Raw genomic sequence first — 19557 nt, 5'->3', positions numbered from 1 at the left:
TAACCCATCGATTGGTGGTGTGTGTGTGTGTGTGTGTGGGGGGGGGGGGGGGGGGGGGGGGGTGACAAAATATTATGGCACTGCCATAATGCAACAAGGGGTTTTATCCTAATTTAGATAACTAATTTTTAAGAAAAAAGAAAAACCTTTTCAAGTCAGAAGTAAAAATTTCAAATCCAACCAGAAACGATTTGTTGTCGATACAGATTAAGGAAATGGAGAGTGTGAGTTTGAGTCTTACTTTTCTTGGTCTCGTTCTTATTTCAGGAGATTTCACCAAAAATTTAGACTTTCAGAGCACAATGTATGTTTTTATTTTTTCTTCGGGATGCATGTTTTGGTACGATTTATACTCAGAAGCGACTCACTATTTAGGATGAAAATACAGTATTTCTGTAAAAGTATGTCTTTTAAAACCTCTTTTTTGAAGACTTGAGAATTACGTCTTTCCAACTTCCACTTTTCAACTAGATTCAAATGTTTTGGGACGGACAAAAATGATGTCTTCAGTGTATTTTCAGCCAATTGTAACTGGGTTGGATGAGTCCGTTTTATTTTTGAATAAAGTTGGATACATTCAAGTTATTGTCTTATCTGGATCCAATGAATTCAAAGTGATACATATTTGTTTCATCTCTTCTCCAGACACCGTTCTTTACCGGCATCCAGCCTTCTCGGGGTCCCATTTCAGGGGGCACCCGGGTCACCATCGAGGGCAGCTACCTCAATGCGGGCAGCTCTGTTTCTATCAGCATTGGACCACAACCCTGCCATTTTAAAAAGTGAGAACATATTTGTCACTCACAACCACTAATATTCTTCCCGCTTTGCCGCAAATGTGTTTGATGCTCAATGAAATTGCTTTTGCCACTTTATGACCCAATAAAAAGCCAGTGGGCACTATGGGATCGGAAAGCCCGGGAAAAGAACAGAAAGAACGTACAGCGATAGCTCAACTTACGAACGTTTACTTGGCATGAAAGATTCAGGTAATGGAACGCGGCTACGGAAAAATACTGTCTGTTGTTAACTAAGGAAAACTACTGGGGTTAATATTATTACCTCGTTCCCAAAGACGCATTTTTCATTTCTTTTAAAAATCTTAAGGCGTTCAATCTCAGCCACTTTATTTATTTTTGTTTATTTATGTATTTATTGATGCAGAAGACTATATTGGGACCCGTTTACTGCATTATTTGAGTTATTTAATAGTTATTTTGAGTTATTGAGTTATTTAAAACTCTAGTAAATTAGTACAAGGTGTTCGATATCGGAACTGTAAGAAAGGTGTATATATGTCTTTGGGATAGAATGAGTTAATTTAACGAATTTAGGAGTGTTGTTTTGGGGGGCTTGGAACAGATTAAACTGTTTACATGTAAAAAGCGCCTCTACTTATGAAATATTTGATCCCAAAGATGCATTTTTAATATCTTTTAAAAATCTTAAGACTGTTCAATCTCAGCCACTTTATTTATTTTTGTTTAGTTATGTATGTATTCATTGACGCAGAAGATTATTTTGGGACCCTTTTACTCCGTTATTTGAGTTAATGGTTGTTTTGAGTTATTATTGGAGTTATTTAAAAATCTAGTAAATTAGTACAAGGTATTGGATATCTGAACTGTAAAAAAGTGTTTATATTTCTTAATATTAGTTAATTGAATGGATTTAGGAGTTGTTTTGGGGGGCTTGGAACGGATTAAACTGTTTACATGTAAAAAGCGCCTCTACTTATGAAATATTTGCATTAGGACATGACATCAGGAAAAAAATATTGAGATGTATCACTGTAACAAATCAAAAACAGATCATCTGTTTAAGTATCATTTGTGAGAAACAGCTGTGTCATCAGCATGTATGCATGCAGTCAGTTTTTGCAGGTGAATGTCATGCGCGCGCACACAGGTATTATTCATAGGCACACAGCAGCGCTTGGTCTGGACTCACGCAGGTTTTCCCTTAATCTCATGCAAGAAAAAACATTCCCAGCTATCACAACAGTGGCACGCATGTCAGACGTAAGGATTAGCCCCCGGCTGCTAATCTATGCTGAAGCAACTACTGCGCGCTAGCTTTGATGTTGCTGCAGCCGTTTCTGCAGCGGCCTCCTCACACTAAATCCAGATGATTCCACTTCACTGCGACTCTGTCTTTATCTGTCACACCTGAACTGTGCCACCATGTTTTTGTAGCATCTTATCAAGGTTGCCGGTGGGCGGGTTTTAAAAGGGGTTGCTATGGCGACATCCATGGAGGACATTATATAGCATCCTGGCCCTATGGTGAAAATGTTTGGGGGGGGTTGGACATTAGAATGGAATATGTAGTCGGCAAAATTTGACGAGCCTTTAACAACCGTGGTATGCCATTGAATGCAACATAGGTGTTACAGTTGTATAATCATGCTCCAGAATAGCAGCTTACACATAGCTGTACCAGGTGGATGTTTGATTATGTAGCTTGAGAGAACTGCACTCATAAATGCGACATTCCATTCCGCCATTATGAAACGAGTGAAACCGACCAATAGCAGACCAGCATCTGCGTAAGGAGACGCCGACCAATAGCAGACCAGCATTGTAGTGACGCGTTGCATGGAAGCAGTTAGGCGATAGAACAGAAAATAAGTGCAATTACCTAAAAATGCCTGCAGGTGGAGGCAAAACAACACAAATATAGCCAACCCCCTAGGGTCATGACAGTTGCTTTTGTCGCTAAGCGGGGAAAATACCGTAAAGAGGGGACAAAAAAACTCTGTATTCCACATTGCAACATGAAAAAAACGTCCAGGGGTCCACTGTATACAATACAAGTATTATACTTGATGATTATACTGTATGTACAATCCTGTAAATTGTTCAAACCAAAATGCTGATAAAGTTTCTACATTGTATGTGCTACCTTTTGTCAAACTTTTGATTGATTGATTTATTTTAAAGCTGTCATTGCCCAACTACCTCCACACATATTCTATACATGAGTCCAAACAGCCAATATTATCTGTCCATCCAGGAGGAATGCTCACGAGATAGTGTGCATAACACCAGCTGGCGTGGCTCCAGGAAGTACATCTGTTTCGGTGGACATAGATGACGCGGAGCTCAGAAACCCAGAGGTCAAGTTTAATTATACCGAAGACCCCACCGTGTTGAGGATTGAACCGGACTGGAGCATTGCTAGGTAAACTTGGACTACATTTTCTTCAGATTCATGCGTGTTACACAAGGACATGCATTTTGTTATAACTATCACATAAGGCAAAGACGGCCGGGAAAATGCATAACGTACTTGATTGTTGATCATTTCATCAGTAACAGGATTTCCTCGTTCTGTTGGGCTGTCTTAAACTAAAAGAATGAACAGAGAGCACCGACGGACTGTCCGTTGGACTGAAACAAATAACTTATCGGCTAAGTAAAGTACATATTAATTCTCAGAGTCTAATGGGTAATACATTTTTTTAGGGTCCATACGCCATTTTTCTCGCGTTGAAAATCGGAATCACTGGTCCGTTGGACTCTCCGTCACATATGACGGAATGACTATTCCGATGATTATGAAGACGGGTGAAAAACACACTTCCGACATTATTATTCCTTCTGTTTTCGCGCGGTCCCGTCATTCAGCGGTTCGTCGGCAAAACGAGCGTCTGTCGGCAACGGTCAAATGCACCGAAATAGAAACGCCTAAACCACAGGTGTCAAAGTCAAGGCCCGGGGGCCAGATCCGGCCCGCCACCTCACTTTTTATGGCCTTTGAAATGCTGATTTGACTTCAGGTTTCTGACTAAAATACCAAAATTGCAAGTTTTCTTTAACTTTTCAAAATTTGGGGGAAGAAAAACAAACATTATCTTAGTCTCCAAATCTCTTTTGAACAGTTTTTGCCGGCTTCTGATATCAAATCTTGGTAAATGTGTGATCAACACAGAAACATATAGACAGAATATATATATACAGAAACATCTGACAGAAACTATCACTATAATGCGGCCCAAAATAAAAATGTGTTTGACACCACTGGCCTAAACCATTGGCCGGCCAATCACAGTGCTGACAACCCTCGAGCCTTTGTGATCAAGATGCTAGTCATGATGCAAGTGAACACACCGGAACCAATTAAAAAGCAAATGTGCTTAGATAGACAACTATTCAGACTTACATTCACACCTGAGAAGCATTAAACGGTCTCAAATTAGTTTAACGAACTGAGAATGTTGTCCCTTGATTCAATCTCTGTCCGTATTAATGACTGCAGGCTACGTTATTGTTTTTGGCACAGGACTAAACGTTTAGACTGGCCAAGTAGCTAGATAAATTTTCAAAGTCAAGGAATCTTTTTCTGCCGGTTTGATCTGGACGGCGGCAGATGTAAAATTCCAGTCGAGAGCTGACACTGGCAGAGATAAATTGATGGTATCTTCTGAGATTTTTTAGTCGGGGTAACGTCCGTTTTTACAGTGGAAGTTTGGAATTGCCATCGTCAATACGTGTTGATTAAAGAGTCTGCTTACGATAATCAAGCTTTGAAGTTTCCGCCTCAGCTGATTCTTAACACGCAGCTTTATATAGCGTTGTATAATGGAGCACTTTAGAGCAAATAGACTGATAAATAATTAAAGATATCCCTGAAACTCCACATTAAAATGAGTAAAGCATTACCACGATGCCACGGATAGGCCATCTAAATATTACATTGTAATCTTTAGAAAATGTGTGACCCTTATATTTATTTGTCTCCCTCATTGGAGCACGTTTTGAGAATTTCATTTGCACTTAGTGCCATCCTGGAAAGAAAACAAAACCAAAAAAAAAAGCTTTACTTTTCATTAATATATCCTTACCACATGATAAAGTTTTAATGTTATTGAGGCTCTCTTTCTAGAGACCTGCAATATTAATTGGGTAATATCAGTGAATGTATTATTTGTTGTTATGCTTTGAGTTTATTATCATTTAAATAAACCCAAGAGAAGAATCCATTTCAGAGCGTGCATTTGTTTTCGGGAGCTACAACTATTGATCAAATTACATGAAACCTCTCATTGTTAAATACATTTAAAAAGCGTTTCTTTTTTTGGTGAACCTTAAAAAGGATACGAAAAAACCACGCACAGAAATTGAGAAAATTACCCAAGACTTTCATTTAACTGGCATGTTTCTGACAATGTCACCGTCACACCTCAGCTGAAATATAAAGTATGACGAGACGATTAGACGTGAAATCACATTTGATCATCTCTGCTTCATTGTCTGCCTTTGTGTGCCGGCAGAGAATTGGCACTTTTGCACAAGCGGTGATGAGTGAGGAAGGGCTTTTTAAGCTAGTGTTAGAGCGTCATCATTGGACAAGTCTAATGATGATCCATTCAGATGAAGACAGAGCACTTAACACAAGTCAATGACAAGTGCTCAACAGGGATCTAAAAGAGGGACAAAGCTAAGAGTGAAGGGTAGAAAAGTCTTTGAGAAATGTAAATCTCATGTGTTTTCACAAAATCAGATGAAAATTTCCCTGACGGAACTTAAATTCATGTGTATTGGCTCCCGGCGACCAATGAGGGCAGGAGTTGTATGTACTCCTGCCCTCATTGGTCGATGCTTGCACCGGATCACGAGTCTTGTAGGAGAACATTTCTCCCTCGTGAAGCTCACACACGGTGTTAGGTAGACGTAAAGGAAGAGTAGAAAAGAGCAGCGCTGCTCTGGAGTGCTGTAAATCTCTGACCTAGATTTATTTTGTAATAATTTGGAATTTCAAGTGTAAACTCTTATCATGTTTAGTCAGCTATAGGTGTCACTCTAATCGGGCGATAATATAACCGCGGCTCTTTGTGCGATTACAGCCAAAGGGATGGGAACGGGAAGGGATAACAGTACGGTTACTGTATAAAGTTTAATAATTTAAGGTTAAGGTAATATGTGTACTGCAGAAGTTCCACGCCCAAGGACGCTCGAGCATAAACTCTGATTTTTATCATGTTTAGTCAGCTACAGGTGTCACTCTGGTTAGGTGATAATATAACCGCGGCTCTTTGTGAGATTACAGCCAAAGGGATGGGAACGGGAAGGGATAACAGTACAGTTACTGTATAAAGTTTAATAATTTAAGGTTAAGGTAATATGTGTACTGCAGTAGTTCGACGCCCAAGGACACTCGAGCATAAACTCTGATCTTTATCATGTTTAGTCAGCTACAGGTGTCACTCTAATCAGGTGATAATGTAACCGCGTGAGATTACAGCCAAAGGGATGGGAATGGGAAGGGATAACAGTACAGTTACTGTATAAAGTTTAATAATTTAAGGTTAAGGTAATATGTGTACTGCAGAAGTTCCACGCCCAAGGACGCTCGAGCATAAACTCTGATTTTTATCATGTTTAGTCAGCTACAGGTGTCACTCTGATTAGGTGACAATATAACCGCGGCTCTTTGTGAAATTACAGCCAAAGGGATGGGAACGGGAAGGGATAACAGTACAGTTACTGTATAAAGTTTAATAATTTAAGATTAAGGTAATATGTGTACTGCAGTAGTTCGACGCCCAAGGACGCTCGAGCATAAACTCTGATTTTTATCATGTTTAGTCAGCTACAGGTGTCACTCTGGTTAGGTGATAATATAACCGCGGCTCTTTGTGAGATTACAGCCAAAGGGATGGGAACGGGAAGGGATAACAGTACAGTTACTGTATAAAGTTTAATAATTTAAGGTTAAGGTAATATGTGTACTGCAGAAGTTCCACGCCCAAGGACGCTCGAGCATAAACTCTGATCTTTATCATGTTTAGTCAGCTACAGGTGTCACTCTGATTAGGTGACAATATAACCGCGGCTCTTTGTGAAATTACAGCCAAAGGGATGGGAACGGGAAGGGATAACAGTACAGTTACTGTATAAAGTTTAATAATTTAAGATTAAGGTAATATGTGTACTGCAGTAGTTCGACGCCCAAGGACGCTCGAGCATAAACTCTGATTTTTATCATGTTTAGTCAGCTACAGGTGTCACTCTAATTAGGTGATATTATAACCGCGGCTCTTTGTGAGATTACAGCCAAAGGGATGGGAACGGGAAGGGATAACCGTACAGTTACTGTATAAAGTTTAATAATTTAAGATTAAGGTAATATGTGTAGTTTGATGCCCAATGAGTGCCCGTGGCAAGTGCATTTGTAGTTAACTCATCTGTCTGGCATGCAGGGAACCTTCACAGCGGGTCTCACCGCATTATATATATATATATATATATATATATATATATATATATATGATTTTTTTTAATGAAAAAAAAATCTGCGATGCACTGAAGGCGCAATAGGGGATGCATGAAGTAGTGAGGGATCACTGTATAATACACAGAGATGGAACGAGACACAAATCCGACGAGACATCTCAAGTTTGAGTCTCCGAGAAAGGGATGAGAAGATTTTTGCCAAATTTGGTAACGAAATAATGCCAACCATAAATGTTCCCATTTTCAAAAGATATTTTTTTCTTTTACTGAGCAGACTGCAACAAAACGAACAATCTATTAATCTAATGTGCAAATACAAAAGAAAAGCCAGGCTCATTTTTCAGCTACACCTGAGATCTTCCCTAAACTAGATTCTTGTCGCGAGCAGTTTCATATCAAGTCATGAAATGTGTCATCAGGAAGCCTGCATTTACTTTGTCCTCCTGACACAAGCACAACTTCAGCATTTCTCACTCGCATTTGATCGAGTCATCCGTAGTGGCGCTGCCAATGGACCCGCTGAATGCATTATCAATTATAATTGAGTGCGGAGACATAAGTGATGGATGTACGTGTGTGTATAGTTTGCAAAGCAGATAAATTACATCCAAGACAACCTCCAGTGGAGGAGTGGATCATTTAGCAAACTCAATCAATAACGGGACTCGGTCCATGATTTTTACTCCAAAGCAATGTAGTTGGCAACAGTCGAGATTATATGGAAATCTATCACAACTACGCAAAATATGGGCAATGATATTCTCAATTCTTATTTATTGAGTCAACCCTTCAAGCAGCCAATCATATTCTGCTGTGTTTAATTTTCCCTTTTGTTATAAAATGAATAAACAAACCAAAAAAAATAATCGCTGACATTTTAACGGCATGGTAAACGGGCAACCGTCAATTGTCGTCAGTCGTAGGTCAACATCACGAGAATGAAGCAACTGAGGGGCGATCAAAACATTGTTTAAATTACATTATTAGACTACGTTATTACTCAATGGGCATTTTAAAACATTTAGCTTTTTTTTCCCCGTTTATCCGACTCGCTATTCTCTCCGCGGTGGTGTTTGCACTCACCTAAATAAAACATCCACCGCCGTGGTGACAGAACGTCAATAAATGAATGAAAGCATTAAACTAAAAGTGGAAACTAGTTAAACATAGAGACCGTTTGACGATTAATTACATTTGGATGATTCGCCGATGTTTGGATGACATAATGATCTGCTTTAAGGTAATAGAGAACATTTCCCCTACGTCGCATTAATGTACAGCTGTGTTGGTATTCCACACGACGGTATGTGCATCTGCCTCCTGTTTGATGTCATGCCGGAGAGTCACAATCAGTTGTTTTGGATTTTATTGGTCATTGTATATTTATATAACTCATCTATGAATGAATTTAGCGGGGATGATTTCTTGCTTATTTAAATCGTTGGATGATCTCTTGTATATACACACTTCAATTACAATTTCAAGCATTTTTTCTGCTGGGTAACGAAAGTCGAGAGCCTTAGGACGTTGTTTATACGTTCATATTTTCATCAATTTAACTCCAAACCAATCTCTGCAACATATTCCTGGTTTTGTGAAAACATTATTCTATGTATCTGGATTAAAAGGGTAAAAATGTCTTCTCTTCTGCAGCGGTGGAACGCTGTTGACAGTGAGTGGGACCAATCTTGCAACAATCCGGGAACCAAAGATCAGGGCCAAATACGGGCAGGCAGAGTCTTTTCATGTAAGTAGAATTTTGACACACACAAACCCTCCCACTTTGGAGTTCCCCATTTTAATTGTTTATTTAAAAGATTAGCAGCAACGGGATGGCATCTGATTCGCTGCCTTACAAGAGAAACTACTTGAAACGCACTATAGATCATAGGTGTGGAACTCCAGTCCTCGAGGGCCGGCATCCTGCATGTTTTCCGGTTTTCTTTCCCCAACACACCTGATTCAAATGATTAGCTCATGATCAAGCTCTGCAGGAGCTTCAAAATGGTCCCAATCATTTGAATCAGGTGATTTTGAGGGAAAAGGTTTGAAAACATGTAGGATATCGGCCCTCGAGGACTGGAGTTCCACACCTGTGTATTAGATAAAACCAACAAGAGATTTTGGTTGATCTGAACTGTTTAAATTTGTCATTTTAACAATGCTAGCAGCATTTGACAAACTTCTTGTATTCTTTGGTCCTCTCGTTTACAGAACTGCACAGTATACAACAACTCAGTCATGGTCTGCCTCGCTCCATCCGTGGCGGACTCTGAGCTGAGCTTTTCCGAAACCGGCACGGGTCCGGACGAAATTGGGTTTTACATGGACAATGTGAACTCCTTGGTGGTGGTCAACGAGACTTTCAGCTACTATCCCGACCCTGTGTTTGAACCGCTCAGCTCATCCGGGATAATGGAGCTCAAACCAACATCTCCCCTCATACTTAAGGTCAGAAATGCAACGGTTTCGTATTCTTTTTTTCAATATTGCAAAGCTCGCTGCCAACCGCTCATCATCCCTACGCTTTGATGTCCGACACCCTTTGGCGACCCCCAAACTGTCAAAGCAGAAACAGGGGGCACGGCCTTGGGGCGAAGGGAGCGGCAATGCTCCAGGTTGTGTCTGGAGATCTTTTATTATTCATGTGAACCGACTTACGTTCCGAAAATCCGCAAACCTCGCGTACTGCGTTTCTATGACGGTCTTTCCCTAAATAAAAACATGTTTTGGTTTCTATAATTATGATCAAGTACAATTTTGACTCGTAGGCATTTCCCCTTTGACACTTAGGAAGCATCAGCACATGCGCAGGTGCACGACGACGTAAATAAAGGCATACAAAGCCAAGAGTTGTTTTCCAAACCTCTACTGTGTCGTTCCCTAAGATACTAATCATCAGGGGTACTAATCATGTGACCTCCCACATACCTGACCAGGTGGGGTCATATGACTCGTGGAAATGACAACAAAGCGTTCCCATCACATTTTACGAGATGCTTCATTTCAACACGTCTCAAGATAGAGTAAAAAAGGTCTTTATGACATTTGGGTGTTTTCAAAACCACTTTGCTTTTGGGCAACTTAACCTTTGTGCATTCAATTTATAAAGACTACTCTTGCGTTTTTTGTACCAACGTGGTACCTGCTTTTGAGGGCGGGATACCTAACATTTGTAATGAATTATGTTTTCCTTTAAATCACTCAGCGTTCACTATCCATACATGTGTAGTTTTTATGAACTACAAGGCAAAATACACAACTCGAAAACTCTCTCATACAGAGTAACTACAAGTGCATTCGCACTGGTTTGAAGCAAGTTGTTGTTTTCGTGTTGGAGTTGACGCGATGACAAAGAAATAACCATTAAGTGGTCTTTGGCGCCACCTACTGTCTTAAAGTGTTACACACAACTCATTTGAGAAATTTCTATCTGTTGGCCTATCTCAACCATCGCTAAAGAGCTTGGTTCAAAAATCGCAGGAAACGCAATATAACACTTAGGTTTAACATCCATCGAAAAAACGTGGATTATAATGAGTGCGGGTATGTCCAACCTGGTACCCATGAACATATGTGTCGTAATTATTTAGTACGCCAAGATGCAACAGTTTAGATTTTGCAGCACGGTTGTATTTTGAACTTTAGTTGATTTTAGAATACGTTTCAATGCTTTCTCCTTTGATTTCCCAAAGAAATCATGGAATAGGTCCCACATTGGTACCATGTATGCACAAGGGACAAATATTGCGCAAAACTGAAGGAAATCGAAACACATCTAGAATTTTACCCACTAGTACATATAAATGTGTAACTACGGGTAAGAATTGCTGTATTGTGTAATAAGTAGTTTATTTATACTGGATTATTATAAATTGGCAGTACTTACACTACCTGAGAAATGCCGAGATCCTTCCAGCAGACAACACATATGCTGTTGTTGTGTGTTGTTTTAAACATTGTATTTATAAAACCGTTATTTTACTCTATTTATTCTGTTTTTTAACGAAATGCACTAAGGAGTAGCACCCAAATTCCGTTGTATGCTATACAATGACAATAAAGGCGATTCCGATTCTGATTCAGATTCTGATTCTGACTTATTCTTTATCTTGATTCATGAAGGGTTCTTGGAGATAAGGAACGTATCCTCTGACTTCTCGTCGATTTATTTATGTAATTTTTACGTGATTCAAACATCACATGAAGCCGTCAACGGATGTATTTGGGGGGGGATCACGATGATGGCAAGTTTCTAATTGGCTTATCCAAGAGGAAATGGCAAAAGACTCTTTAACCCCCCTGTGCCTTACTGTTCTACATTCGCCTCTTAGATATTGTCTGTGGGTGTCTTCTGGATTCTTGGAGCTTGTTTAACTGAATATTATTGCCTTGAACTTGCGCAGGAGTAATGACAATAAAGCTAGCCAATCCTACCCTGGTATCACGGCAAAGATGAAGAGCAATCAAACGTAACAATAACTTTTAGTTTTTGATGCATGAGTGTGTGCACCTGCGTGTTTTGTTTTCCTGATATGGAATGGAGGATGTTTACAAGGATGTGGAGTGGGTTATGGTCTCCTGCAGAGAGAGCGGGATTAGAAAGCGGACCGTGTCTTTGTGCCCCACTGCTACAGCAACAGGGAACACAGAAGCCATCACCCCTCACTCACCTCTCTTAAGTCCTACGTATTATTTCTTTGATGAACTCCATCCACTTCCTTTGCTAAAGTTACTCGCCAAGTTTCATGTTGTTTTGCATTTATCTTCCTCCAGTTTGTTTGCTTCGCCGAGCTCGCTTCCCCGCTTCCATCGCAGTGCAAATTTCAAATAAAACAGAAATGACGAGATTTCCCAGCCAAGTCATGTTGCGTTGATATAAGTGGCGTGGAAGCGTGAAACGTGTTACATAGGAAAAGGAAAAAGTCTTTGGCCGTGCCCCGAAATGAAGGCCGTGGCTAAAGTTCAGGAAAAAAAAAATCCCAGCACAAGCGGCAACTGAAAAAGTGTGTTTATAAGAGTGCCCTTGAGCTGTTCGTCCAGTCCAATCAAAAGTCTTAAGGCCACCTGATAGGGTGGGTCAATAATTTGAGGATTACCGTATTTTCCGCACTATAGGGCGCACCCAAAAGCCGTAATTTTTTTAAAATGCTGATGGTGCGCCTTATAATCAGATGCGCCTTATATATGAATCAAAATAGAGATTGGGATTGGTAGATGGGGAATGAAGTGATAAAGTAAGCTTTACCTGTTACTTTTGTGTGTTTACAGTTGACATTGAGTTATTATGCTATTGAGAGTTTAGTTATTATTTGAGTTATTATTGTTATTACTTTGAGTATTACTACGTTGTGATTGAAAAAGTTTGAATGTCATTAATTGAGGATGTGCCTTATCTGGTGTGCCTTATATATGGAAAAAGTTTTACAATATGTCATTAATTGAGGGTGCGCCTTATAATCCGGTGCGCCTTATAGTGCGGAAAATACGGTACTTATGCCTCTGGATTTATTGATGCATATAAAAAAAAATGTGTTTGAGAGCCTGACTGGTTGATTGTCTAGTTGTACACTGTGATTGGCTGGTAACCAGTCCTGGATGTACACAACCTTCTGCCCAAAGGCAGCTGGAATAGGTTCCAGCATTCCTGCAAACATAGTGAGGATAAACGACTAAGAAAGTAGAAGCTGGCCCTGCTCCAAAAAATGTTGGAGCACGGCCTTTCAATGTTTTTGCAGTTCCAAACAGAATTTTTGTTTTGCTTTGTTTTTTGGTTCAATTTTGCTGTTTTCAAAATTTGGGGTTGCTGAGCTCCGCCCTTTGTAAGTTGGTTGTTCTTATCGTCCTTGTCCTCGCCTTGGTTTTAGGGTCGCAACCTGATCCCAGCAGCCCCAGGTAACAGTCGTCTAAACTACACGGTGCTGATCGGAGAAACTCCCTGCGTTCTCACCTTGTCGGAGAGCCAGTTGCTGTGCGAGTGGCCCAACCTCACCGGGCAACATAAAGTCACGGTCAGTGCGGCGGTCCGTCATTGTTGCAAAATTACAGTAATTATGCTCTATTGTGTGATATATGAAATGTGGACAAAGAAGCTTCCTGTCTTTCCATTTCACTGGATATTTTGGAACGGATTAAAAGCATTTTAGGATTGCAGATTACTAACTTATTATTATTATTTTGTCGCCTGACTTGAAATTATCATCTTGTCACAATTCAAGAACAAATTGTCATCCTCTTTGTGAAATTGAAATCTATTGAACTCACCCCACCACATTTTGTCCAATGATAATGGAAGTAGATATGATGGATGGATGATATGGCTAATTTATGGATGGATGGATGCACGGATGGATGGATGGCTAATATTTGGATGAATTGATGGATGGATTCATATGGCTCATATCTGGATGGATGATAGATGGATGGATATGGCTAATATATCGATGGATGGCAGAAATATAGTCGGCTAATTTATGGATGGATATGACTAATTTGTGGATGGATGGATGATGGATGAATATGGCTAATATATGGATGGATGGATGATATAATTGGAAGATTTATGGATGGATATGGCTAATTTATGGATGGATGGCTGATATGGATGGACATGGCTAATATATGGATGGATGGATGATATAATTGGAAGCTTTATGGATGGATATGGCTAATTTATGGATGGATGGCTGATATGGATGGACATGGCTATGGGATGGATGATATGGCTAATATTTGGGTGAATACATGGATGGATGGATATGGCTAATATATCGATGGATGGCAGAAATATAGTCGGCTAATTTATGGATGGATATGACTAATTTGTGGATGGATGGATGATGGATGAATATGGCTAATATATGGATGGATGGATGATATAATTGGAAGATTTATGGATGGATATGGCTAATTTATGGATGGATGGCTGATATGGATGGACATGGCTAATATATGGATGGATGGATGATATAATTGGAAGCTTTATGGATGGATATGGCTAATTTATGGATGGATGGCTGATATGGATGGATATGGCTATGGGATGGATGATATGGCTAATATTTGGGTGAATATATGGATGGGTTGATGCGGCTAATATCTGGTGGATGATAGATGGATATGGCTAATATATGGATGGATGGATGGATGGGTTGATGGAGATAGTTGGTTAATTTGTGGATGGAAATGGAAAACTTAAGGATGGTGGATGGATGCATGATGGATGGATATGGCTAATATATGAATGGATAGATGGATGATATTTGGCAGATTTATGGATGATATGGCTAATATATGGATGGATGATGGTTGGATATGGCTATGGGATTTGGCTAATAATTGGATGGATGATGGCTAATTTTTGGATGGATGGATGATGGATGGATATGGCTAATATCTGGATAGATGATGGATATGGCTAATATATGGATGTATCGATGGTATCTGAATGAATGTTTGGATGGATGACATGGCTAATATCTGGATGGATATTGCTAATATCTGAATGGATAGATGGCCGATATGTCTAAAGATGATAGATCCAGCTAATGACTGGATATATAGATGGACAGAAAGACGGATGGATGGTTCGCCTCACATGTGCTTTTCAAATCTTTTCAAAATCTCTACGCTCCAGCTTCCATTTGATCCATTGCGTCCTCTGTTACTTCATCCTTGTTCCTCTGTAGCACCTGCTGGGCGAAGGTATGTTCAAACTGACCTCTTCATGTTTATGCATTCCGAAATATTCCCATCTGACAATCTCAGCACATAATGTCACTCTAACCTTGCTGTTGAATTATGGGAATAAACCCTTGTGGCTTTCCACAATTTCCTCTGACAGATCCAGGTTACGCTTCACTGAGCGTGCACGCCAAGGTGGCTGTTAAATATGTAATGCTTTAATTAACATGTTTACCTTCACAGGTTCTCCCCTCCGCTGTTGCCGAGCATCGAGTAGTCCTCGCGGAAGTCTTGTTTTCACGCCGGCAAAATAACTTCTCACTTGGTCTAGGAAGGAGAAAAAGCGTCCTTTAAATGTTGACTTTAATCCGTTAGGGCTGAAGTGTGTGACATGTCCCATTGAATGAACCTTCACACGTTTGCAGGTGGAAAAAAAAAAGTTTTCTTTCTGTTCGGTGAAGCATACTCGCGTCATCAACAGTGCACGCATCAGCAGTTCTTTGCTGCAGGTGCTGTTTGTTGTGAAGTCCCCTCGGTGCGCTCTGTTAGTCCAAAATTTGGATTGGTTGAAGCCCTTGTTGAATAAAATGAGCTTGACCCTAAAGACGTTTTTTTTTTTTTCCCCTCAATTAACCTGGCACACACTAGCTTTGCCACATTGACATATTTTGTCACGTACACATAGTCCAAATAAGTGGCCCAGTCCACTACGGCATGACCTACTTTATAATGGGTGTTAATAGTCCAGATTTGTGTGCATTTTAAAATGGAAATTAATCCGTTCCATTTCAGTCACTTTTTCTATTTTAGCTCAAACAAAATAATGGAATATTATGATGTCATGTTAGCGTTATCTAATGTTCTAAAATTCCAAGACGTTGATCAATAATAACTCCTTCACTCCGAAAAACATGTTTATACGTTTTGTTTGACCTCAAAAAAAAAAATAAAAATAAATATATATATATATATATATATATATATATATATATATATAGTTTTTCCACAAAAAATAACAGGTCTGACCTGTTCTCAAAAAGAAGTATTTATAAATCAATATTAGATAGTTTACAAAACTAAATGATGAACTTGACAGGTAACGAGTGGTGGCACATGGCAAATTGGGTCGAACTATTCTAGTATGGGGGAGTATCTGGCTTTTTACAAAATTAATTTGAATATCCTACTGAACATAACCTTTGTTTTATGAACTTATATTTTCCTTAAACGTGTAATAAATTAATTTTATTTTTTTAAAGGATTTTTGCATGTTTGTTTTAGTTAAAATCTTTAGTATGCCCTGAAGTTCCCCCAGGGGTACCCGTACTCCCATTTGAGATCCACTGACAGAGAAGAATAAGCTGCAGTCCCCAATGCCTTCACAAAAAATATAAATATTTTTCACTATTCTCAAATCGAGGTTAAACATTTGGTGCAACACCTTAACGCAATAAGTTTAACACTTTTTAACAATCTTGCCTGTCATATTTATGTAATGTAATGTAAATGTGTTCATTTATTAGTGGTTCATTATTATTGCTTTTTTTTGTTTTATTGCCTACTTTCTTATTTACTCGATTGTGTAATGGAGTCTGCTAGGGAAAGTGAACAGAATAAGAATTTCCTTGTGTAGTATTACTATGCATATGACAGTAAAATCACTGAAAATCAACAAAGCGGTAAAACACATGACCAGAGTGACGTGACAGTTGAATCGCAGCTAAGCAAATTTTCACACGTTCATGTCCAACCAGTTTTTTTGACACAGTTTGGTGTCAAAAACCAATGCAACGATTTTCCCCCCACAGACCTCCGCGCCGTGAATGATGTCCATGTCACTTTTGTCACGTTAGTATCAGAAACCCAACGGGCCTCGTAAGCGCAGCCCACAACAAGTGTCCAGCGCTACCCGTTTCAAACCGTCGGCGGTCGTACATCTCTGATTGGCTCTGACCGCGGCGGACTTTCAAAATCAGCACATCTTGCACTCGAGAAGGTCGACCCCAGGCGGACGACGCGGCTCTCCCTCGGAATATATTTGGATGTATTTCAGAATATCCCCACAATGCCCCTTTTTAAACTTATAGCCAATGTCCTCTCACAATGGCCTCGCTTTATCTTTTTGACATTTGTTCCCCGCCAGCGACAGCCAATATGCCGCCCAATCCCATGACAGCGCATCCGTTTAATTCGGCATGATAGCTCTCATAGGCGTCGAGCAGCCTGCTCCAAGGTGGAACAACTTATTAAAAAGCCTTACATGCAACACTCTGCCATTAAAGCGGGAAATGGAATGCTGAGTAGCAAAAACGATGCAATGTGTTGTGGCTTGAGTTGAGCCTGACCAGCTTTCGGCAGTAGTCCAAAAAAGCGGTTAAAAAAGAAAAACAAAAGCTGTCCCATCACCTCTGTAAAGTGATATAAAAGGCGTTTGAAATGGAAGCCCCTCGATTTTATTTTACATTATATATAATATATATATTATTTATTATTTACATTATTTACTCTAAAGCTAATTTTAATACGTTAGCAGTCAAAATGTCATTTTTGGTCATTTCAAAACAAATGTATTCCAATGTATTGCATTTTTCAAAATGGGTCTCATTTGACAGCTAGTACTGTATACATAGTTGTGAAACTCAATTCCATTTCACACTGGTAAATAATATAGGGTGAGAAAAGCTGAGGCTTTTGTCATGCAAACATCTGGGAAACATTGCCTCCTGTTGGTAGGATGACAAAGTAATTAATTTGACATTTAGTGTAGTTGGCTTTTTAAATGTTCATATTGCCAAGGATATATATATATATATATTTTTTTTTTTTTTTAATCTCGGGTTTTAGTTTTAGTTCCCGCGTCAGAGACTGATGCAGTGGGCATGGGTGTATGACGTCATTGCAGTGGCACTACGCAACGCAGCGTAGCGGCGATGCACCATAATATGTGGAATCCAGGGGTTAGTGTACAATTCAGGTCATCCTGAACCTTTGCGCAGTATTTTCTCCAATCCTTTGATCTGTACATCTAAAGCCTTTCGCATCAAAAAGAAAGCATTGAAAGAAGACACTCGGGAGCTGAAATTTCACCCATATACTGACATGTCAAATATCAACTCAGCGTACCAACCCTTGGCTAAAATACTGCTGGAATAATGTGGAAGATAATGATCCAAAAATGGTCAAAATACTGCACAAGGGGTATTTTTTTTTTTAAAGTACTTATGTCCTCCCTTGAGTACTTCTGCATATTTGTGTTTGAGTGCCCATTTTTGCATGTTTTGCGTGCAATGAAAACTGCGGGCGCAGCTGTTGCACAAAGATGTTCCCCATGTATAATGACCTATATCCAGGGGACCCCAATGGGTGTCCAGACATACTCAGCTCGTGTGGGTGTAAAACGAGGGGCTTCCAGTGCGTGTGTGCGTCGGGCAGCCTTCGCGTGTCCCTTCTGACGCTCAGCTGCGAGTCGGCAGCTGCGGGCCTCCCTGGAGTTTTTCGAAGAAACTTCTTTGTTGTTTTGGCCTACAGCTTTTTAGTTCCTCCATCCGTCCTTCAGTCTGTCGCCATCGTAAAAAATAGACGCGCGCTTTGAAAATGCGTCGGCGACTTCCTTGAGACGCCTGCGTTCACACGCTTTTCGCATCATCTGAGGATGTACGTACAGTGTGTCAACCGCGAGTCTCTTAATAGTAAAACAAGAAAATGTTCCGCTTCAACTTTGATGAGAGGACGATTGCTTCGACTTCCGTCAGATATTTTTCGCTTTCCATATTTCTTTTGTCTTCACGCCCCTTGTTGATACTTTATTCGGAACACGTGTGGCAAAAAAAGACAACAAAAGCTGAAATGTTCAAAGAAGTGTAGTCTCATGAGATTTGAGGTGTTTATATATATATATATATATATATATATATATATATATATATATATATATATATATATATATATATATATATATCTATATATATCTATATATATATATATATAACTTTAGTGTGCCTCACAGTGGACATTTGTGGAAGTGCAGTGCAGTGATACGGTATCACTAGTGCTTGCAGAGTTGACTCAACAAGGCAACCGGCAATGGCTGTAATGACGGATCCACATTGCTCTTGTCTTTACGCCCCTTGTTGATAATTTACTCGGAACACGTGTGGCAAAAAAAGACAACAAAAGCTGAAATGCTCAAAGAAGTGTAGTCTCATGAGATTTGAGGTGTTTTTTTCTGCATTGCCAATATCCAGTTCATGGAGTCATGTGTGAATTTTTTTAACGGTTTGAACTATTAATCACTTGTTTTTATTAGTGCTGTCAAATCATTAAAATGTTTTAAGTACTGTTAACTTGAGTGTGCCTCACAGTGGACATTTGTAGAAGTGCAGTGCAGTGATACGGTATCACGAGTGCTTGCAGAGTTGACTCAACAAGGCAATGGCTGTAGTGACGGATCCACATTGCTCTTGTCTTCACGCCCCTTGTTGATACTTTATTCGGAACACGTGTGGCAAAAAAAGACAACAAAAGCTGAAAAGCTCAAAGAAGTGTAGTCTCATGAGGTTTGAGGTGTTTTTTCTGCATCGCCATTATCCAGTTCATGGATTCATGTGTGAATTTTTTTAACGGTTTGAACTTTTAA

General features: G+C 39.6%; 1 protein-coding gene across 2 annotated transcripts in view; it reads left to right on the top strand.

The window, feature by feature from the left end:
• Nucleotides 1-19557, top strand: part of LOC148428312 (plexin-A1-like) — a 246596-nt gene that overhangs the window by 191596 nt on the left and 35443 nt on the right. For both annotated transcript variants that reach the window (XM_088439610.1, XM_088439605.1), the window contains exons 15-19: nucleotides 646-782; nucleotides 3016-3183; nucleotides 8892-8985; nucleotides 9453-9689; nucleotides 13106-13249. In XM_088439610.1, the coding sequence (XP_088295736.1) occupies nucleotides 646-782; nucleotides 3016-3183; nucleotides 8892-8985; nucleotides 9453-9689; nucleotides 13106-13249 (780 nt within the window). The remainder of the gene's footprint in view (nucleotides 1-645; nucleotides 783-3015; nucleotides 3184-8891; nucleotides 8986-9452; nucleotides 9690-13105; nucleotides 13250-19557) is intronic.

This window comes from Hippichthys cyanospilos, chromosome 2 (genome assembly GCF_059441005.1).
Source record: "Hippichthys cyanospilos isolate Australia breed blue-spotted pipefish chromosome 2, RoL_Hcya_1.0, whole genome shotgun sequence".
NCBI classification, from domain to species: Eukaryota; Metazoa; Chordata; class Actinopteri; order Syngnathiformes; family Syngnathidae; genus Hippichthys; species Hippichthys cyanospilos.
This window is presented reverse-complemented; position numbering and strand designations above follow the sequence as displayed.